General features: G+C 40.8%; 1 protein-coding gene and 1 pseudogene across 9 annotated transcripts in view; both read right to left on the bottom strand.

The window, feature by feature from the left end:
- Positions 1–23168, bottom strand: part of Opa1 (OPA1, mitochondrial dynamin like GTPase) — an 82086-nt gene that overhangs the window by 12771 nt on the left and 46147 nt on the right. For all 9 annotated transcript variants that reach the window (XM_005344794.3, XM_005344795.3, XM_013351414.2 and 6 more), the window contains 6 exons: positions 21222–21330; positions 20543–20622; positions 16466–16606; positions 13656–13772; positions 12863–12956; positions 12358–12468 (listed from right to left, as the gene is read on the bottom strand). In XM_005344794.3, the coding sequence (XP_005344851.1) occupies positions 12358–12468; positions 12863–12956; positions 13656–13772; positions 16466–16606; positions 20543–20622; positions 21222–21330 (652 nt within the window). The remainder of the gene's footprint in view (positions 1–12357; positions 12469–12862; positions 12957–13655; positions 13773–16465; positions 16607–20542; positions 20623–21221; positions 21331–23168) is intronic.
- LOC101992249 lies at positions 9538–9846 on the bottom strand (annotated as a pseudogene).

Below are 23168 nucleotides of genomic sequence, written 5' to 3'. Positions count from 1 at the left end.
TGATGGCCTCAAATTCATAGAGATCTGTCTACCTCTGCCTCCTAAGTGCGCCACCACCACTGTCTGGCACAAACTCTAGATTTTTGACGCTTTGTTTCACTAAGAAAACAGGTTCTGAAACACTTATTAACAATACAAACTAAGAAGCCAAATTACAGGGACTGTTGTTTCTACAGTCACTCACAAACAGAAACCAAAGACTCAAGATGAACAGGACCACCAAGCAATTCTAAAAAGGCACCACTGCTAACAGAGCTAGCCTCAGCTTTGCCATAAACACTCATGTAAATGGATAAGTTATTAATTCCATGAGCATCCACTTCTAACTATGAGCAACAGGAGGACCACCTCTCAAGCTCTGCAATTTTAAAAGATGGTTTATTAACTAAATAAGCATAAGGAACAGGTAAGTTTGAAGCAGGACATGTAATTCAAAATAAGAAATGATGCAGTTACATGGAAATATTCTCTATTTCTGAATAGAATATATCTCACTTCTCTTTCACTACTTTCTCTTGATGTTTAGTAGTCCATGGGAAAATTTTCAGTAGAGATGAGGATAAAATATTAGGAAGAAACAAGTAGATCATGAGAAGCAGGGCAGCAGGCAAACATTCCCCCTCACCCTCCGAACATAAGAGAATCAAGGTAAAAGGGTGGTTAATCTATATGGAAAGGCCGATGCATTAATTTTAAGATGAAAACTGTCTGGGCATCTTGGCGTAGGAAGACATGATGAAGGCACAAGCACATGAAGGAGAGCCAGGGACCTGAATAGGTGGATCGACTCTCAAGAAGTGACCATGGTATGCTGGGTCCCGGCCTCTGGGTCACACAGGCTATAAAACAACTTCTCCAGAGGTTTGAGTTGTATTGATGCTGCTTGTTCTCTGACTGAGTATTTAAAACCAAGTTTGTACAAGGAAAAGGACAGGAACTGTAGCCCACTTGCCGGATCAGAAGCTGGGTACAAGTGCACTCACAGTGAGCTCAAAGAATAAGAGTAGAAGAGGCCAGCTCACAGCCCTCAAGAGAATGGCTCTAGAAACTGCCCCGAGGCCACTTCAATAGTCTATTGAGCTACAATGTTAAGGGTAATAGTCTCTGGTTGAAGCATTTTTTCATAATGTATATGTACTAGCTTTTTTGATAATAAAAGAAGACTTTAAAAATTAAAACCTAAATCCTTACAGTATACTTGCTAGATCTGTATAAGAGCTGTGTACACAGCTCGGAGTAAGAAGATGCGCAAAAAAGAGATTAAACACAAAACAAAACAACCTTGAATTCCTGTACCAGAATGGGAGGGAGAATTTCTTCTACTACAATTAAAAGTACTAACACTGGAAGAGATCAAAGAGATTATAGGCATTAAAGCTGACTACTCTGCTCATGTAAACTAACATGTGAAAGAAAAATCTCCCTAAAATGAACTATCACAGCCTGAAAATTTCACTAGTTCAGGCAATACTTCAATGTGTTCCCATAGACTATTCAAGGTAGGAAAGGAAAGGCACACTGACTTCCAATAATGGAGGTGAGCCATCATCATGTAGGCCTAGGCAGTGTCTCCTAGGAATGCTACATGGAGATATTATTTGGAAAAACATCAATTTACTTCTAAGACCGAGCATATCATGGATAGGTTTCATTACTCCCATGACAGGATAATTCAAATGATGAAATCTCTAGGGAATTTTGTACTGTACTCATTGGGAGGAAAAGTTCAGAAATATATAACAGTAAAATATCAAAATTCCTTTGATCTTAACTGATATCTCCACCTACCCTAAGAGGTGTGCTTCACAGTGAACATGGTGGCGCACGCCTTTAATCCCAGCACTCAAAGGCAGAGACAGTTGGATCTCTATAAATTCCAGGCCGGCCAAGGCCACATAGTAAGCCTGTCTCAAAAAACTAAAAGTAAAAAAAAGGAAGTGTATTTCCCATACACTGGTGTAGGGAGTCTGTCGTGAGTCTGTAACTCATCAAGGTTTTTTTTCTGTTCTTGTTTTGCCTAAATTTTTAAATATACTCTCATAAACCAGCAGATTATACTGTGATTAGTTTTAAAATCTGAAAGGGCATGGCTGGAGAAGTGGCTTAGAGGTTAGGAGCACTGACTGCCCTTCCAGAGGGTCCAGGGCCCTCTTGTGTGGTCCTCAGGCATGAGGCATGCATAGACTGCACTTACATACATGCAGTCAAAACATTTATATACATAAAATAAGATAAAATAAAAACTTCAAAACAAGTTCTGAAAAAGTTTAAGCCCCAACTTCAAACTTATTATTTCATTATCTATTGCTCATTAAGGAAATGGTAAGTATTATTAAGAGTGAAGGAACTCAAATTTCTAGTTTTAAATATGTACTCTGGCTTCCATAATAGTACATAAATGAACTTACTTTAAAGTAATGGTTCTCAACTTATAGGTCATGAACCCTTTGGAAAACCTCCACCTTCAAAAATATTTACATTATGACTCATAATAGTAATAATCTCTTCTCATAAAAGCTATGGCTATCATAATTCCACATGGTATTTTATTTGCATAGTAATGGTGGTCAGATAAAATGCATGTGATAAATAGATTAACTTATAAGCATGTTCTTCAAGTGTTTCCCCTTATCAGAAGAAGCCTAGAAAACTTTTTCATAATACCACCCCCAATTAAATATAATATACATCCACACTCACACAAAGATTTATGTCCAGAGGAGTGACATAAACTGTGTGGAAGACTCACGAGCCACCTAGAAAGAACCATGTTATAAAAGCATGTACAATCTCTGTGACGTGCTACAAGCTCTCACAACAGTTACAGGACAGAATCTAGCAGAAATCTTGATGTTCTTAAAAACAAATCCAACCTTATTCACAGAGAGGTAAAAACTGAAAATTTAAAATTATCACTTCACCTTAGAAAACAATGAAGATACCTACACATGAAAACACCTTGTTCTCCCTCCCTTCTAGGACGTCATTATAAGAGGGAAGTCAGCAGTCACCCTATCACCTCTGTCTTCTGAAGGGCTAATGGACCAGGGACTGCAGGTTCTGCCACTGCCTTTTATTTTTCTATTGCATGTCTAGAAATTGACAGTTTAAAATATACTGTGTCCTGTGATGTCTAAAACAGAGAGTGTTTAAAAAATATCACCACATAGTTCTAAGAATATAGCTCTGAACTTGAATTATATTGTTTTTATAACTATGCTCTTGAGGTGGATTACTTTGTCCGAATTCGAGGCCTGCTTGCTTGGCTTAATTAAAGTGTTCCTGTTCTTACACATTGTGTAAATGGAATACAATTATTTTCAACTATGTCATTTGGAGGGCAAGAGTCTGATTTAATATTTGATTCAGTGGTATGGAGAAAGAAATTCAGTAACTAGCAGAAAAAGTCTGAGGACCAATAACATGTAAAAAGGTGAAAATAAAAAATGCAACAACAAAGAAAGAAGATATTTGCGGGAAGTAGAAAAAGACAAGATCTCCTGAGTAAATTGGGAGCATGGGGACCTTGGGAGAGGGTTGAAGGGGAGGGGATAGGAAGGGAGGGGAACAGAGAAAAATTTAGAGCTCAATAAAAATCAATAAAAAAATAAAAAGAAGATATTTGTTAACAAAGTATTGAATATAGTAGCCTGTATAATATAAAGTAAGTATTCTTTTAATTTTATACCAATTTATTCCTCAATTATGACTTTAAAACAGATTTGAGCCATGAAAAATGTACTTTCATCCAAAGGCTCAGTTTGAGCCTGTATTCCTCATCAGCAACAGGAGAACACACTACTGAGGCCTCATCCCAGGGAATTCTGTGTGGAAATAACGACTTCTCGAACAGAGGTCTTTCCCTAAGGGTTGCTTTAGTCTTTGTGTCAGTTCCATCCTTTTTGGCTGTAACACAAAGCAGAGCCTGTCTCGCACACACAGACTCCAGGTAAAAATAATCCTTAACTTTCCCTCAGTTGCTCTATCTCACTTTAGTGTGAAAAATACCTTCACAGTGGCAGAATTTGCAAAAGTAGAAACTTTTACTCAGGAAAGGTGGCTTAAAGAGTTACTAGTAACACAGAACAGAAATGTTTACTCTTTCCTTTTTACAAACATACATATATCTAGAAATGACCATTTCAAAATACTCGAATCCAAGGGAAATGTGTTCCAATAAGCTTAAATTCTTAATATTAGAAATTATTTTACTTTTTTTTTTTTGGTGCATGTGAGGTGGATGGACTAGCTATTAGGAAATCACTGGGGGCCCATAAATCAGTGGTTTCCACACAGTGAAAGCCAGTAAGGGAGGTGTGGGTACCAGAGCCAGTACAGCAAATGTGAGCTGCTCACAAGGGATGAAACCGGAGCTTCTGGCGAGACAGAGAAGAAAGGTCTCAGGTACCTCCAGTCCCCCTCCCCACTTTGAAGTCCAGAGAAGGGCTAATAAAAGTCAGTATTAAGAGAGTGATCAAGCATTCACTGACCATGTATGATATATTACACAAGCTACAGTAGTCAGAAATGAACCAGATCCTTCTGCTAGGGTGAGTCAATCATAAGAGACACCTGAGTATTTTCTTTAAATGGTTATTTCGGCCGATTTACATCGGGTAGTGGAAAGGCAGTTTCTTTCTGCTCAATTACACAACCATGGCAGTAGCTGAGTATGCTTTTAACACCAAGGGAAAACAAGTAAGCAGGCAAGAGGAAAAATACTGGCTTAGGTCAAATGATAATAACCTAGAAGGAAAGACGAAATGGTCCTGGGGCCGATGAAAAAGCAAGAGGACCGAGAGAGAGATGAGGCCAAGAAGAGGTCTCAGCCCTGTTCTCATGCTTTCTTCTCCTGTCTTCTGACTGCACCTCACTTTTTTCTTTTCAAAAGATTTATTTCTTTTTGTTTTATGTGTATGTGTGAGTGCCTGCATATCTGTGTGTATGTCACTTGTGTGTCTGGTGTCTACAGAGGCCAGAATGAGGTGGAGTTACAGGCAGTTGTGTGCTGCTTGCTGTGAGTCCTGGGAACTGAACCTGGGCCTTTGCAAGAGTAATAAAGGGCCACCTCTCCAGTCCCCACTTTTCTTCTCTGGGCCTAGGTACCTAAACTCAGTGCTATCCTTTTCTTTAAAACTTGTTAAAACTGACTTCCTTTGTTAAGTCTACATAGACGAAAGTGACATGCTACCGCATTTAGAGTTCAAACGACTTAACAGATTTGTGACAGTCACACACTACCCCGACTAATGGAGAGAAAATTGCCTTGCTGTGAACAGAAGAACTCTCCAGAATAAACAGGGTGGGGAAGTAAGTGATGGTGGTGACTGACCAGAGAACTTTGCTTTCATGTCATTTAGGTTCCATGTTCAGAATAAAGTGACCCGTGTGAGGCGGTGTTTAGTCCCACATCTTTTAGGACCTCATCTATGATAGCAGCAAACACTGGGGAAGATTAAAAATACAAAGCAATCAACAGAAACTAAATCCCAGACTCACCTGATAATTTCCCTTTCTAGATACAATAGCATAAAAACATGCCAGGTAACTAAGGTTTTATTAGTTATATCCTACTTTCTTTTTAATTCAGATTTTAAGAGGGCATGAAGAAATCCTTACGACTAGCCTATAATTTAGGATGGTGTTTGAGTCACCAAAAGTGTCCTTATAGACTTCAGCGGTTTTGATAAAGTTCTAACCATAGGTTTGCAAATGAAGTCTTTGGTCATTCTTCTGTTGCTTTCTTTTTTGTCATCATAATTTAAAAATGAACAAGTATATCTGTTTTCTGTCATTAAATAATATTAACCACAATGAACAGAGAGTTCTCATAGTAAACATGACTCACGTTGCTGAATTCTGGTAATTCAGAGCCAAACCCCTTGTATCTGTAGTCTCTATGGCTAAGTGTTAGTGTCACAAGTGAATGTCATGCAGCCTAAGATACAAAGGTTGTATCTTTGTGCCTTTCTAATTATCAAGAGAAAGCACAGGATGGCGGGTAAGAGGAGAGAGGGAACGTGAAGGAACACAAAGAGGAGTCCGAGAAGCATTGTATATGCTCAAGAGAAACAAACTCTAAGTTTCCAGTAACAATTGCTTGCTGTCTGGGAGATGCTCAGGCATCAAACAATAAAGAACAGTCAACAGAGGCAAGAGGCCGAGCATGCTGCTGCTCTCCTGCTCTCTAATCCCTCTGAGCTCGGGGACAAAGGCCAGCTGTTGCCACCTCGCTTAGGAAGGAGGCAGTCAGCAGAGCAGATTAACTGGGGGCAGGGAGAGGGGATATTGCAAAATTCTAAATTAACAGCGACTTTGATTTTACTGCTTTTAACATGAAGGCTACTCAACTATAGCATTACAATAAGTAAGCCTGCACAATAACAGTCAGAGTTCATTACTGTTTTTATATTTCATGTATTTTTCTTTATTTTATATTTATATTGGTTAATGTGAAGGAATGCACAGAAATTTGGTAGAGAACATTTTAACACTCTCAATCCTGCTCAACAAAAACCAGAACGCTAGAATGACAGCCAGTTAAAGTTGAAAGGGTTGGTGTGTCTCATAGCTCATAAACACAGCCTCACTGAAGAGCTCTTAGCTTGGGGCCTGGGGCTATGGTTCAGTTGGGAGAGTTTGATGAGCATGGGAGAAGCCCTGGTGTTTTGGGCCTGGAATACTTAATCAAGTACTCAGAAGGTGAGAGCAAAGAGCAAGTCAAGCATGAAGTTCAAAGTCATTCTAGATAAAGAGTGAGGCTGAGACTAGCATAGGGGGAATATCTAGGTTTTGGCAACTCTGATTATAGTGGGATCTGGCAGTCTTGAGACAGTTTCCAGCCATACAGAGAAGATGCATTCCTTCAGTTCAGCTGTTGACTTCATAAGCATGCTGGTGTTTCTTTAACCAGATGTTTGCACAGAGTGGAAGTCTTAGTTCCAAACTTCTTACAAGGCAGGAGGGATGGAAGACACGCCACTATACCAATGCAAAAGGGTAAATATATGATGTGGAAAGGTCATTTGTCAATCTGTTCTTTCACTGGTTAATCAATAAAGAAACTGCTTGGCCTGATAGGTCAGAAAATTAGGTAGGTGGAGTAGACAGAACAGAATGCTGGGAAGAAGGGAAGTGAGGCAGACGCGATGCCTCTCCTCTCCAAGTCAGACGTGATGAAGCTCCGGCCCAAGATGGACATAGGCTAGAATCCTTCCTGGTAAGCTACTGCCTCGTGGTACTACACAGATTACTAAATATGGGTTAAGTAAGATGTGAGAGTTAGCCAAGAAGAGGCAAGATATAATGGGCCAGGCAGTGTTTTAAAAGAATACAATTTGTGTGTTGTTATTTCTGGGGCTAAGCTAGCGGTGCAGGAGCTGGGAGGGACGAAAAGCAGGCTTGCCTGCAGCTCCATCTACAAATATATGTACGTGTGTATACTTTCCAAAGCTGGGAATTTTTCCTTCTAATAAATTAAAACAATTTGGGATCAGATACTACGTATTTCTAAGTCTCCATTTCTTAATTTGTAAAATGAGAAAAATAGCTACAGCTACTTTAAAAGGCTGCAGTGGAGACCCCAGTAAGAATTTATGGGAAGCAGTTTTCTGGCTCAAGACAAGTGAGCAAGTATCAGTTCACACACATAAACAACTATATGTTGATAGAGTGCTAGAAAAAAAACCAACAAAAATGGGGAAAGAATCCTTTCTCAGAGCAAGCTGTCTAAATGACCGCAAATGTCCCTTTAATTCTTGGCTGACTCTGAAGACACAAGGAATGAAAAGAATAACTTGGAGCCTGGTAGTGATAGTGCAAACCCTTAATCCCAGCACTGGGAAGCAGAGGCAGTGGATCTCTGAGTTTGTCCAACCTACAGAGTGAGTTCCAGGACAGCCAGGGCTACACAGAGGGTCTGCAGTGCTCACACTCATCAAAGACAAGGCAAGACAAAAGACATAGTCCACAAGGAGAGCAACTAGAGGACCTAGAATACCGAATCTGTTCCAAGGGCATCAGCAGGGCACTCAGACAGTCAGGTTGGTGTTTCTTGGAAGTGCTACACCAGTGTTGGTTTGTTTCCAATCTAAGGCTTCACTGTTTGGTTGTGATCATTTAAGAGAATATTCTTGCTTCCAACTCGTTTACAATAACATTCAGATGTGATGAAGCCTGGTGACAGTAGATGTTTCGGAAGGGATAAGCTGTTTATAGTGTTGCAGCTTTCTGTGAGCTGGGTGGCTTACTTGGTTTTTTGATGAAACAGAAGAAAAAAAAAGGAAGTTTCTAGCTAATAGAAGATCAGTGTCACATGAAAATACAAAAAATGAGACTTACAGATGTGTTCTGTGAAGATGTCAAAAGACTGAGTACCTCATGGACCACTGAGTGAGATACACAGCTCATCTTCCTGCCTCAATTCTTATTCACAGTACCTCCCACTGTGTGTGAACAGCCCACTGTGAAGAAGTTCAACAGATTGTTACAGTGTCTAAATGCGGTACCAACTGTGAGGGTGGATGTCTGGATTACCTATCAGATTGTCAGTAATTGTCACCATATGAAATAAGAGTACTTGCAGTCTGAGATTTGTTGTCTTGTTTTTCCTGCCTTGGAAGCTGAATATCTGGGCAATAGTAACAACAGATAAGTTTCATCAGTACATAGTGAAATTCTTTTACTTAACTACAGTCCACTAAAACCCAAGTTATTATTTGTTTGTTTGGTTTTTTTTGGTGGGTTTTGTTTTGTTTCTTGGTGGTGGTGTTTGTTTGTTTTTCCTTTTTGAGACATTCAGATGGTAACTGCTTAGGTTCTATGACAGTTACCTTTCACTTTAAAAATGCATAGGTATTTTCTTTGAATACAATATTTAACAGGTATTTTCTGTTGACATTTTTTTGGGGTAAGATAAACCATTCTATTTTTTAGCACCACGTATGCCCCCTCCCACCCCCTGGCCCTGTGTCCTGCCCTTCCCATGCTCCAGCTATAGAAACCACTGTGTGTCCAAAGAGTCTTGACTTCTCTAACAAACCTCCTCACACAAGAAGTGGGCTTTCTCCCATGTCTTTGCTCTTCCTAACTGTGTTTCATTGCTTTACTTTGGTGGAAAATGATAACGAATCCTAAGAGAATAATGTACTACCTACCAATGAACGATCAGTTGATGAATATCCAAAGTGATGAATAATTGAAAGACAGGTGAATTTATGACTGGTGAGACATGAATGCTACCAACATTTTACTAAATTTTATGTGACAGCACTCTTTACAATTTTGAACTTACTTAAATCTCTTGATTGCCCCATACTGATGTAGGAGGTCCTTCTGTTTGTGTGTTGCTTTCATTGGTTAATGAATAAAGAATTGGCCTAGTTGATAGGGCAGAACTTAGGAGAAGATAGAACTGAATGCTGGGAGGAAGAAGAGCAGAGTCAGGGAGAAGTCATGGATCCTCTGCCTCAGATGGATGCTGGTTAGAATCTCTGATAAGCCACGTGGCGATAAACAGATTTTTTTTTTCCCCGCAAGACAAAGCTTTTATTCATTCTCAGCGACTTAAGAAAGGCAAGCTCACTGGTGCGTCACTTGAGTATGCTGTCATCTTGAGCTTCTGCCCGTTCTCTTTCAATCCGTTTCAGCTCATCAAGTCTCTTCTTCTCCTCCGCTGCCACCCTCCTCTCTCTCCTCCTCTGCCCGGGGCTTTAGGTAACTATAGCGCTTGGCACCGTAGGTCATCCCGAGGACCAGGGCTGAGTATCGGCCAAGCTTGGTGAGAGGAGAGACCTGAACTGGGGGCACCATCTTGTCCGTGACCTTCGCGCCGGAAGCTTAACTGAGGCGGAAGCCACAGATTAATGGAGATGGGTTAAACTAATATGTAAGAGTTAGCCAATAAGAAGTTAGAGCTAATGGCCAAGCAGTGTTTTAATTAATACAGTTTCTGTGTGGTTATTTTGGGTATAAGCTAGCCAGGCGGCCGGGCCAAACAAGGGGCCCCATTCCTTGTAACACCATACTATATCCTAGATGCATCTGCAATACTAGATACCCTGTTCCCTACAATACAGCTGTGACTAATAAACCTAAAGGGTGGCCTGGCTGGAAACACCTACGACTATATTCCCAGGCCTTAGATTGAAGAGCCACAGTAAGGAAAAGGCACTTTCAGAACTCTTCAAACTACGGGCAGTCAAGGTTCATCTCCCTTAGTGTAACTGATGAAGCTGAGTCATGGGTGAAACCCCTGCTTTTAAGAACATTATTTGGAACATTAACACCATAACTCTGTTTGCACAAAAGTCACAAATCACTTCAAGGGGTTGTATGACTGTTTTCTTAGGAAAACTACCAGAACAGGGAACTTGGCTTGGCAGAGCACATATCTGAGTTACTAGCATACTTTGTTTAAATAATCAAATTACAACCAGCGAGTAACGGGAGCTGTACAGAATTACTCTATTCTAAGTTATGAAAAAGCACATCACTTTTCTGTCACTTTAAAATGCAGAAGCTGGAAAATTTCAATGAAGTAATTTACCATCTAATAGTTATGTCCTGAGGGACACAGGAATTGTACACACCATGACAATGGCAAGCCTTTGCCCGTAACAGTACAAACAGTATGGAATCACGAGTCAGGATTTTCCAAATGCTCATATTTTACCAGTAAAGAAGGGCTCTGAGGGCTCCTTTGTACAATACAACAGACAAACAGCAGGCCAGGCCTGCACACAGGGCTTCTGCTGAGCACAAACTTAACTACACTGCCACAGACAGAGCCATGAAACAGCCAAACATGACAGAAATGGGAATAAGTACAATGAGATATATTTAAAAAATAAAATAAAAAAGAATAAAGCAAGAGTAGCAAGAGAAAGCAATGGAAGCTCAGATAGCCAAAAAGAGAAAACAAGACGAGGCAGGGCAGACGAGGAAAGGAGAGCAGTGCTGAGGCCGGGCACAGATCAGGGACCCCTTGCCTGCTTCTTTTGGACATTTTCATGACTGACTGCAGAACTACAAACTCAGTTTACAGACTGTACCCAAACTTGAAAAGCTTCTTCCTATTCAGTGTGTGTTTTCTTTCATGCCAAAAAGCACATGGATCTAAGTACACTCTGAAAGGAAAAGCAGTTTCATCGGCTCAAAGGGACACTTATAACTCGATAGATTCTGATGGGGCGCTGACTACCAACAGTTACTAGCAATGCCTCTGTGGTCGCCTTGGGCTAGCAAAAATCCAAGCAAGTCTCCATGCCAGGAACTCACCAGCATTTAAAAACCAAACGTGTTCCAAACAAATAATGTTGGGGTGGGATGACAGGTGCAAAAGTCCAGCTGGAGGTAATGGGGTGCTGACAGCCTGGTCCCATGATGCAGACCTGTGTGGGGTCTGGACTACAAGCAAGATGAAGCCTGTTCTGGCTTCAAGGGAGAGGACTCAGGAGACGGGGAGAGAGAGAACATTGGAAAGATGAGATGGGGAGTTCCTGGACACAAGGTCAGAGCATGGGCTGGTGACAGAACTCCATGAGGCAGAGTAGCCTCTAACAGGATGCCCCAGCCTGCAAGGCAAGAAGCACATCGACACAAAATGAGGAACTGTGGTGGTTGGTGACCTGGTATAAGATGGCCAAGAGTCCAAGCGGGATGAAAAGACCATTTTTGTAATGAAGGCAGCAAAAAGTTTGGTTATACATTAAGAGGACTGATCAAAATAAGTAACTATGCTAAGGAGTCTAGAGGCTGGGTTCTCACTGTCAGAAGGAATTACAAGCACAGGAAAGAGCAAACCTAAGAAAAAACTTGATAGAATTGGATACAAGTTGGAAGTACCAGCATCCATTTCAGTCTTTAGTTAATACACACAATTAGGAGTGGATGTATGAACAGCACACACACACACACACACACACACACACGTATGCACGCGCACACACACACACACACATACTTTCTATTGAGAAGGCCTGGGAACTCATATGTCACTAACAGCAAGCATATCTAGTTCTCAGAACTTGATTTCTAAATACCATTCTTTTAAAAGAAGAAAGAAAGAATGAGTCTGGACCATTGTGTCAAATGGTAGAGCACCACTGAATAAAAGATGAATGAGTCTAGGTACATTCAGACTTTGGGAGTTGCTAAGAGAAAAATCTTTATTCTTAGGAAACACAAATTCAAGTATTTGGAAGTGATAAGATTTTAGGTCAATGTCGTATTTCAGCCCTTCAGAAGAAAACAAGTTCTTCCTAGGAGCTGTAACTTTCCTTTAAGCTTGAGATTAAATGGGCGCAGACAGGGTATACGGAAGGGATCCAGGAAGTTGGGAAGGGAGGAATTACTTACTGAGATCTTCAGCCAGCTGAACCCGTTTGCCAGTAAGCAATTTAATCTTCTTCTCACCGTCTTCAGCAAAATCTTCTAGGACCTCTTTAACATTTTTCTCTAGTCGCCTCACTGTTCAAAGTTAAAAACAAAACCCAGAAGAACAGTTTTTATGAATGTACAGAATGAAAGATTTCCACGTGCAAAGAAAATAACGTGTCACCATGTTAGCTCTACACTTGAATTCACATTTCTCATTTTCTAGTACCTTCATCAATAAATCTGACCCATATTCTGAGGACCACATGTTCTTAAGCTGACATGTAACAGACACACAGATTCCAAACACACAAAGCAAGTTCAGGACACCACTCTCTTTACCATAATTTTTATCTAATGAAAGTAGACATATAGCATCTCTTATTCCTATCATTTTCTAATTGTAATTTTTTTAATTAATATTTTAAAGCAGATTACGATTCTGAGGTTTTTCTGATCAGTCAGTTTTTTTTAGGAGTTACCTTACCTTCAGTGTTTGTAAGCTGCTGCCTTAACGTATTGGCAGTGATAGCCAGCATGCGCTGTATTCGCCAAAACAGGACCACATCATTGCATTCCAGCTGAAGTAGTAAACAATTAAGATCAGACACAAATTAAAAAATAAAACCTTTATTGAACACATAGAACCAATTTCCTAAGCTTTAGTAAACATACCAGCGCTTATCTAATAATGCATACAAGTTTCCTTTGAGCTGAAATAAACCAGAAAAGCACTCAGAAGCTTCAATTTAATAACAACACAGATTAGCAGAGCTTTTCAAGGGGCATTTTTGTCTGTAAGAAAATGCTTGAAAAGCATCAGTCTGCTGCCACCTAGGGGTTCCTTTAAAAGGTGTGAGAGCTATATCCATTACAAGAACTTGGTTCTTTTAGAAAAAGCAAGATTCCAGTGATGTGAGAAAATTATGACACATAAAAGTGCATAATAAAGAAGTTTTGCTACATGGTCCCCACCACACATGTGGTTGTCTATGCTCTACACACATCCTCTCCTTACAGAAAACATTAACATGCTTCAAGTCACTCTGGGGTACACACGACTGCCCCCCTTTCCTTTACCCCTGATGATCACATGGAAGTCAAGTTATTCCTAAATTGGTGAATCTTTGAAAAGATAAAACATTATTCTTGACAAGTTACACATTCTTTTCTACCAGAAGTTCAAGGGCTTAAAGTTAATAGTAAAGCTGAAGTTTGCTTTTTAGCATCTTTCAACAACTGTTGCTAAAAATGACTTCTTTTGCTTTGTGAAACCTCACCTCAGAATCTATAAAATGCCTCTGGTAGTAATAAAAACCTCTTCGACAAAGGTTACAATGATTTAGAGCCGTTTTTAAGAAATGTCTTCTGTAAACTTGATGCCAAGTATCCTTAATCTGAAACGAGAAAAGGAAAAGCGAAGTGTTATGATAGATGCTGCTGAGCACTGAGAAGTTGCATACACAACTTACTTTCGGAAGTTCACTGAAGCAACAGCAACGCTCTCGTTGTGTCACCTTTTTAAATGCACTTCTGTCCCTGTTCAGTCAGTTTTCAGACTTACTAGTTTTCAGACTCCCACATCTACCAATCAGTCACACACTCACTGGAGAGTAGGCTGGTAAGGGATGATCTCTGCATAGGTACAGTGGGGAAACCAAGGCAAGAGTTTGAAAGCCTGGTCTATGGACACCATTAGGACCTGGAAGCTGGTCTCAGACTACGGCCACCAATACCAGTCAGAAAGCAATCCTTTCTATGGTTACACTGTCACACAACAGTATCCCACCACTGTGGCACTATGGTTTCTTGGCGTGTTTAATGTTCATCATATCTAATAACAATAACGCTAGCAGGCAGCACAAGTGCCAACCCCATTGGACCGATGAAAAGTGGGACTTGAGTACTAATCACTAAAGGGAGCAGTACCAGTAATACAGTGGAACGACCTGAGAATCCACATCCCAGACAGCCCATGTTCTCTGGCTGGTATGACAGCCTTACAGAATGTACTAAACAGTGTCACGAAAAAAAAAAAAAAAAAAAAAACCTTAGATGTTCTTGCCTGCAGAGAGTGGCAAACTGTTCCAAGAGAAAATCACTACTGCATTAACCTAAGTGTCAGAAAATTGAAAGTATCAAGGTACACAAAGCTCGAGTAACCCTGACCAACACCATGGGATAGAACTCTCTGCAGTTGGGATTGCTGGGTGCGGTGATTTTGTAATATTTACATATACACTTCAGAGGTGGGATAAAGGTCTAAATACAAAATTCACTTATGTTATATATATATACCTTACATACATAGTCTAAAAGTAATTTTCTGTACTACAATAGTGTGCCTGGATTCAGTGCCATGAAGAATTTCCTTGCAATATCAAGCTGGAGTGGTAAAGGTTCCAGGTTTTGGAGCACTTCGACTTTCCTCTTCTGAATCAGGATATCAGATGCTCAATTTGCTCACCTCCCCCACTTCCTTGTTGAGACAGAGTTTCTCTGTGTAGCCCTGGCTGTCTTGGGACTTGCTCTGTAGACCAGGATGGCCTTGAACTCACCACGCGATTGGCGACTTAACAGCCTTTTAGCCTTTCATTAATGAAAGTAAGGACCATGTAGACAAGCTATCTATACCTAACTAAAAGTTTCATGTTCAGTTTATAGATAATATGACATGCACAGCAGCTTAAGCAGTTAGGTTCTCACCATTTTTCCTGTTCTGACAGGAGGTAAAATTTAAAGCTAGTACAGAAACAAGGCAGGTGGCATTTAAGCATAGTCACAGTGTCTAGAAGGTTTTCAGGCTGCTTTTCTCACTAGCTTTATTTTTCTAATTGGGTTTTACTGGGTGTTTTGCTTCTATGTCTGTTGGTGCACCACATGGGGGCAGTGTCTGAAGAGGCTGCCGGATACTCTGAAACTGGAGTTAAGGGTTTAGTTAGTGGACCATGGGTGCTGGTAACCAGACCTAGGTCATCTGTGAGAACAAGTGCTTTTAACTGTTGGAGCCACCTCTCCAGGCCCTAAGCTGACTTTTAAAATTTTCATCCCCCTTCATTCTAACTTCTAGGTATCAGGAAACATAGATCCAGTAACTGTTTTAAAAAAGTGCTGCAAGTGAGTATTCTGAAACTAAGAAAAAAGATGGCCAAATGTGTAGACTATCCTTGTTCTCTTACCAGGAGTGAGGGAAATTAGGTAGGATTCAAAGGTCTTATCTATTTCAATAAAAAATTAAAATGCATGTTTCCCCTAAATCTACTTATATCTAATTGAGCTACATTGACTGTAAGCACTATAAACGTTGCTGGGAATGTGGCATGCCCCAATTTAATTGTAGTACAGTACTTGGGAGGCAGAGGCAGGCAGATCTTTGTGATTTTTGTGGCCAACTTGGCGTACATTGTGAGTTCCAGGTCAGCCAAGGCTATATAGTGAGACACTGTCTAAAACAAACAAACAAACAAACAAAGCTACCAAAAAAAATAATACAACTATGTTCTCCCAATACACACAAATATCTGCTTATATAAATGGCCATATTTACACAAGTCAGTTGTACTCTAAAAATATAAAACAGCACTGACACAAGGTCTGGATGCCCTTTATCAATTTTGTAGGAATTGCTATAACGATCTAAGTAAATCCAATTTTCTAAATATTAATTTCTCTAGTTACCCTTTAAAATGAGAAGTAAAATAAAAAATGCTACTCTTCATATAATCAAAATGACGATAATTATCCCAGTAAATATGTACATAGTCAAGCAGAATTCAGCCTAGGTCTTATGGAGCTCTTTGGAAGAAGGGATACTGTACTGTAAGCAACACTGATTTAGAAAGCAGATCCCACTCCTTTTCTTTTTCCTAACAGTCCCTCTTAATCTGGGCTATCTCAGCCTTACTTTGTAGCTGAGGATGACCTTGAACTCCTGTTTCCACATTCCAAGTACTGCACCCGTCACCTCAGCTGGCTTTCAATGGTAGTCCCCCCACTCCAAGAGCTAAGGGCTGAACCCAGGGCCTTGTGCTTGCTATGCGAGCAATCTACCACTGAGCTAAGTACCCAACTCCTGTACCGTATTTCTTACCAAGCTTGGATCTACTTCAACTCCTCGAGATTCCAGATTCTTCCGAACTGTGGTAATCTCATCGCTTGCAAGATAAGCTGGGTGCTCCTCATTACACTTCAGCATCTTCTCCAATTCATTCTTGGTTTCATTGTGAACACTCTGTAACAAGTTAAAAGAAGGCTGTTTAGACAGTGCAAGCTTGGCACTTGTGAAAATCAAGGCCAGAAGAAGGGCATGGGTTCTGGGCACAGAACTCTGGAAGAGTAGCAAGCACTCTTAACCACTAAGCCATATCCCTAGCCCCTGGGTTTCTCATCTTTAGCAAACGAAAGTCTGGTGTTTCTGCTCTTGCTGAGTCTGGTCACTCATGAAGGCAGGAGGAACTATACGGCTATCTAAACTAACCAGGGACACCTTCTGCCTCTCCTGAAGTACATTTCCTACTCTATCTTCTAGGTAAGAAGGACACATGAGCAGTTTTCAACTGATGTGGAAGGATAGAAGGATTAGGGGAGGAGAACTCAAGTCAGTCAATATTTTAAAGGAAAAAGCAAAACTGATACACAAACACCTCCCAGGTGATTCTGGTGTCCTTTCTCTTACATCTAAATTGTCAGTCTGAATCTTACATATGCTACCCTGGGCTTGGAATGGGGTGAATGCTCATTTAGGAAGGCTTCCAGATTCCTCTTTTAGGAGTATAGATCCATTGCAATGACCATAAAATGCATTTGATACTTCTCTTAAATGGATTCTGGAGAAAAAACAATGTGTGAGCAGGAGCCGTCTCTCTCTGGTTAGTCTATTTACCAGTAGCTGCTGAGGCTAGTACTATGGTCACTGATTGCTTTGGAGGCTTTCAGGACTATACTGGGTTTAGCTGCCATATACCAGCCATTTCTAATCAATGTCTCTTCCTGTGTCTGAGTCAGAGACCTCTGATGGACAGTCCCACAAGGTCTTTTAGACAGGCCTTTTCTCAGCCCATCTGTATGGCAGTGAGAACACATGCGCTGCTGACTCAGGGGCAAATCACTTAATCTAGGGAGCTTATAGAACAAGGAGGGCAGGGCATTGGAAAAGAAACGGGATACTGATCATGTATGTCATTAACTTATTTAAAATGCAAACAGAAACAAGGAAATAAGGTTATGCTCTTCGGGAGTATTTTATTCTCTTTACCTCTGAATTTCCCCACATTTTAGCATCTCTTTTGCTAATTAAGTAGATTCAGTGAACACAGGAAGCAACAGTAAGTAAATTGGATACCACCTATTTTTCTTATTATTTCATTCATTTATCTATTTTGATTCTATATTCTATTTATGCTCTTCCATTTAAGAACTGAAGGAGATATGCAAAATATTCATCAGTAAGGCTATAGGATAGGATCATTTCAGGTTCCCTATCTTCAGCTGCCCCAGGAACTAACTGGGGACCTCTCCTTAGGCACCTGGGAGCCCCTCTAGGTCCAAGTCTCTACCCAACCTTCATCTGGCGATGGACCCACACTGGAACACTGGACTGAGCTACCAAAGTCCCAATGAGGAACAGAAGGAGGGAGAAGATGAGCAAGGAAGTCAGGACCAAGAGGGGTGCAACCACCCACGGAGACAGTGGGGCTGATCTATTGGGAGCTCACCAATGCCAGCTGGATTGTGACTGGAAAAGCAGGGGATAAACCCGGACTCTCTGAATATGGCGGACAATGAGGGCTGCTGAGAAGCCAAGGACAATGGCACTGGGTTTTGATCCTACTTCTTGTTCTGGCTTTGTGGGGGCCTAGCCAGTTTGGATGTTCACCTTCCTAAACCAGGATGGAGGGGGGAGGACTTCGGACTTTCCACAGGGCAGGGAACCCTGACTGCTCTTCAGACTCGAGAGGGAGGGAGAGAGGAGGGGGGGCAGGTTAGGAGGTGGGGGGGTTGGGAGGGGGGAGAGTGGGAGGAGTGGGAGGCTAAGAGGAGGCGGAAAATTTTTTTTCTTTCTTAATAAAAAAAAATCTTAAAAAAAAATAAAAAAAAAATAAAAAATAAAGAACTGAAGGATGAGACTGACGTTCAGAGGAAAGAAGCTAGAAGAGTTAAAAGGAGCCAAGCGGTGGTGGCACACACCTTTAATCCAGCACTTAAGAGACAGGGGGATCTTTGTGAGTTCAAGACCATCCTGGGCTACAGTGAGTTCCAGGACAGCTAGAGCTATACAGAAAAATTATGTCTCAAAAAACAACAACAAAAAAGTTCAAAGGAATGAAAAGGGGTTGGTATAGGGGTGACATACACTTTTCTGCAATTTACCCATTTTTAAAGTTGTTTATATTTAACTTTGCCATTTTGTTCTGAAGTGCTCATTCAATATTTACTAAAGGACTGATATGGGATTCCCCTCTGTATGCTGTGAATACCAATGGCTAATTAAGAAACTGTCTTAAGCCTGTGATAGGGTAGAGTAGAGCTAGGTAAGGAAAACTAAACTGAATGCTGGGAGAGAGGAGGTGGAATTGAGAGACACCACGTAGCCATTGTTGGGAACAGACACCCTGGAACTTTGCCGGTAAGCCACAGCCACATGGTGATACACACAGAAATGGGTTAAATTACAATGTAAGAGTTAGCCAATAAGAAACTACAGCTTATGGGCCAAACAGTGATTTAATTAATACAGTTTCTGTGTGGTTATTTTGGGGCTGAGCAGCCAGGAATAAACAAGTGGCCCCTTACTACAAAGGATGAGTTCTATCATACTTCCCATCTGAATTTTCCTTTCTTTCTTTTTTCAAAAATTTTATCTAGCTTTATTTTATGTGCATTGGAGTGAAAGTGTCAGAACTTCTGGAACTGGACAAGTGTGAGCTGCCATGTGGGTGCTGGGAATTGAACCCGGGTCCTCTGGAAGAGCAGCCAGATGCTCTTAACCACTGGGCCATCTCTTCAGCCCCCATCTGAATTTTCATATTTACTTTGTATGCATTTTAACCAAAGTTACTACAAAAAGGTAAAATAGTTTGAATGAACTTCCAACAGTAAAACTAGAGATAATAAACTATATACACAAAAATCTAAGCACAACTGCCACATATCCTTTGATTCTGTTTCATGTCTTTTGCTTACAACTATTCTTTATTTAAAGAGATTTTATTTATTTTACTTTAGGTATGGGTGTTTTGCCTGCATGTATGTACGTGCACCATGTGAATGTCTGGTGCCCACAAAGGCTAGAAGAGGACGTCAGATCCTCTGGAACTCGAGTTCCAGGTTGGCTGTAAGCTGTCCTGTGAGTGTTGGGAACTGACCAAAGCCATGTCTTCCATAAGAGCAGCAAGTGCTCTTAACCACAAAACCATCTTTCTAGCCTAACTATTCTCCTCTGAAACTCAGAGAACTGAAATGAACAAAGTAGTCAACCACAAAGGAACCACATTTTATTTATTTTTGTAATCTTTTAATAAAACAGATTCATTATATTTTAGAAAGGTTTATGTAACTAAAATTTTAAAGAATCTTCTAGAGCCATGAGAAGATGGTGTACGCATATAAACATGTGCATGTGTATGTGTCCATTCACACATATATACACGTGCATGTTTGAGTGTGGACCTGGTATATGGATGTGTGATGTATGTGCACATTTGTGGTTGCTGGCACCTGTGGGCACCTAAAGAGGTACCCTGGCTGCCACTCTTCACCTTATTCCCTCAGACAGGCTTTCCCAGTGAACCTGGAGCTAGGCAGGCAGCCAGTGGTCAGAGAGGCTCCTCCTGTTTTCACCACTAGAGCACTGTAGTTACAGGTGCTCAGGCAGCCATGCTGGGCTTTTTTGGGTACCAGGATCTGGACTCAAGTCCCATGCCTCCATAGCAAGAACTTTTACCTACTGAGGCATCTTTAGTCCCAAGACTGCGTGTTAATGCTTGAACTGAAATGAGCAAAATAAAGGCAGATGTGGTGGCATATGCCTATAATCTCAGCAAGTAAGAGGCTGAGGAGAACTTCTGTGAGTTCAAGGCCAGCCTGGGCTACAGAAAACCATAACTTTACGGCAAACTAGACCATGAAGGAAATGCCATCATAAGAACAGAGATGTCTTTGTTCCTACCTGTTCTTGGGTCCGATTCTTCCAGTACAACCACCTCTTTTTCCAGTCTGGGCCTATCATGTTTTCAATAGCATTTTCAGCTAGAGGAAAGATAAAATTTAAGTAGGAATTTTTACCACTTACTAAGGCTATAAATTATAGCTAACAATGTTTATGATTTTTAAATTATTTCTAAATGCTGTATTAATATGAAATTAATTAAAATACAGGAACATATGATTGGTATGGCAAAAGTAGGACAATTATGTATGTGCTTAAAATATATAAAAAGTATAATTGTTTACAGAATTTCTATGTGTAAGGAATAAATGTAAGCATCTCGGTTCCAACCTAATTATTCTCTTTATTAGCTACAAAGCAACTCACACATAAAAAATATATTTATCTGTATTCAGGACAAAGACTTTGAAGTGTTAACTGTATATTGAAAATTACTTTATTCTGTATGTGTACATATGGCACATTTGTGAGTTTGGAAGTGCATGTGCCACAGTGCGTGAGCGGAGGCCAGAGGATGACTTGTGGACATCTTCTCTCTGTCTCCTCCGTGGGCTCCGGGGACCCAACCCAGGTTCTCAGGCTTTCATAGCAATTGCTTTACTCACCAAGTTATCTCGCTGGCCCAGTGGTGATTATATTTTACAATGTTTACAACTCAAGAGCTCAAGTTCCTACTTACTATCCTTGAGACGGGCTTGCAGGGCCTCCTCCATAAAGTAAATGGCTGCATCCCACTGCTGCTTATCCGATATGGACCGGTCTTCCAGAGCATTGTGCTGAATGACCCTCTGAAACAGGGCAGAAAAAGCTAATTTATGTTCCTACATGTCAGTAATTTTATTTTAGCTGGCAACTTAGTAAATATTGAACATAACAAATAAGCACATAACAGCAAGTTATTCCCACAGTAATGCAGGAACTCCTTTTATTGGCTGAACCTGCCAGTTTCCTATCTGAAAAATAAAGTGGAGTCTTGTGTGTCTGAAGCTAAAGAGCTGACCGAGGGGACGCTCAAGGGAAGCAAACAGCACATTTGACTATAAATCATAAGAGCTAGACCATAATATTCAGAGGGTCACTTCCCTTCTGTATTTATTTATTTACTCCCATATGAACTATGAAGAAATATTTTCAAACAGGACAGAAGAAAGAATCATTCACCACTTTCTTGTTGTCAACAGAAATACAGTGGCAGAGCAAGAGCACAAACACTTTGCCAATCATAAACATTAGCTATTATTTTTATAATTAAAAGCTGTTTTCTAAATTTGATAACTTTTGAGTGAACAATGAAACTGGCACTTCTTTTAGAAAACCAGCCTACCACACAGGGAAATAAGGTTATGGTTTTGAATATGCAGACAAATATTTCTTCAAAATAAAATTATGATTACAAACAGCGCACAGGGAGATCTGTGCTTTTCTAGAAAATTGCCCAGTCCCTTCAACAGTTCCTCTTGTGAGCCGGCCCTGCTAGCAGAAGAGGTGACTAACAAGGCTTGACTATGGTGGTAGGAGAATGCACTGTTAAGAAAGGGGCAGCAGGCGGAGAGGTCAGGAGCTAGAGAAGGTGGGGAAGGCGGAGAGTAGCCACTCTGTCAATGAGCATGACAGGACTGTGGCTGCCCTTACCTGTCGTGTCCACCAAAGGCTTGGTCTTCTGATGCTGGTACTACTGAGAGGTGACTGGATCATGGGGGCGCTAACTTCATCATGAATGAACCCATTGATGAATAGATATCAAAGGCATCATTGGATAGTGGGCTGAGGATAGCAGGCGGCTGTGGGACTCCCTCTGCAGGCTGTCTCTTGTCCCTTGTCCTCTCACCTCTGTGGTTGGCTAGTACAAACCAAGCAGCTTTTCTCCACCATGCCTGCCTATCAGATCCTCACTCTACAGGCCTAACAGCAATGGAACCAAGCAACCCTCAGATGGAAACCTTGGAAACCATAAGTCCAAGTAAAGCCCTCCCTCTTGTCGAGCTCAGGTGTTCTTACACAACAAAGAAACCCCACTAACATTTCAAAATTCAATCAAGCTTTGGGCCTGGTGGGTCAAGCCCATCACCCCAGCTATTTAGGAGATGTAGGCAAAACTGACAGTTCAAGGATTACCTGGGCTACAGATTCAAGTCAGCCTGGAGAACTTAGTAAGATCCTATTTAAAGAAAAAGAACCTGAGGATATAGCTTGGTGACAGAGGCATTGCCTAGCACATATAAGGTCCCACACTCTGAAAAAAATTTCAACCAAATGATGCTTCCAAAATACGTAAGAGAGCTGGGCGGCGGTGGTGCATGCCTTTAATTCCAGCACTTGGGAGGCAGAGGCAGGCAGATCTCCATGAGTTTGAGGCCAGCCTGATATACAAGAGCTAGTTCCAGGACAGGCTCCAAAACTATAGAGAAACTTTGTCTCAAAAAACAAAACAAACAAACAAAAACCCAAAAAACAAAACCAAACAAAAATACTTACGAGTTGTTCTTAAAGTCGGGATCAACCTACCCCTGGACCCAGCAATACCACTCTTGGGAATATACCCAAGAGAGGCCTTATCATACAACAAAAGTATATGCTCTACTATGTTCATAGCAGCATTGTTTGTAATAGCCAGAACCTGGAAACA

Source organism: Microtus ochrogaster, chromosome 2, assembly GCF_000317375.1.
Source record: "Microtus ochrogaster isolate Prairie Vole_2 chromosome 2, MicOch1.0, whole genome shotgun sequence".
NCBI lineage: Eukaryota > Metazoa > Chordata > Mammalia > Rodentia > Cricetidae > Microtus > Microtus ochrogaster.
This window is presented reverse-complemented; position numbering and strand designations above follow the sequence as displayed.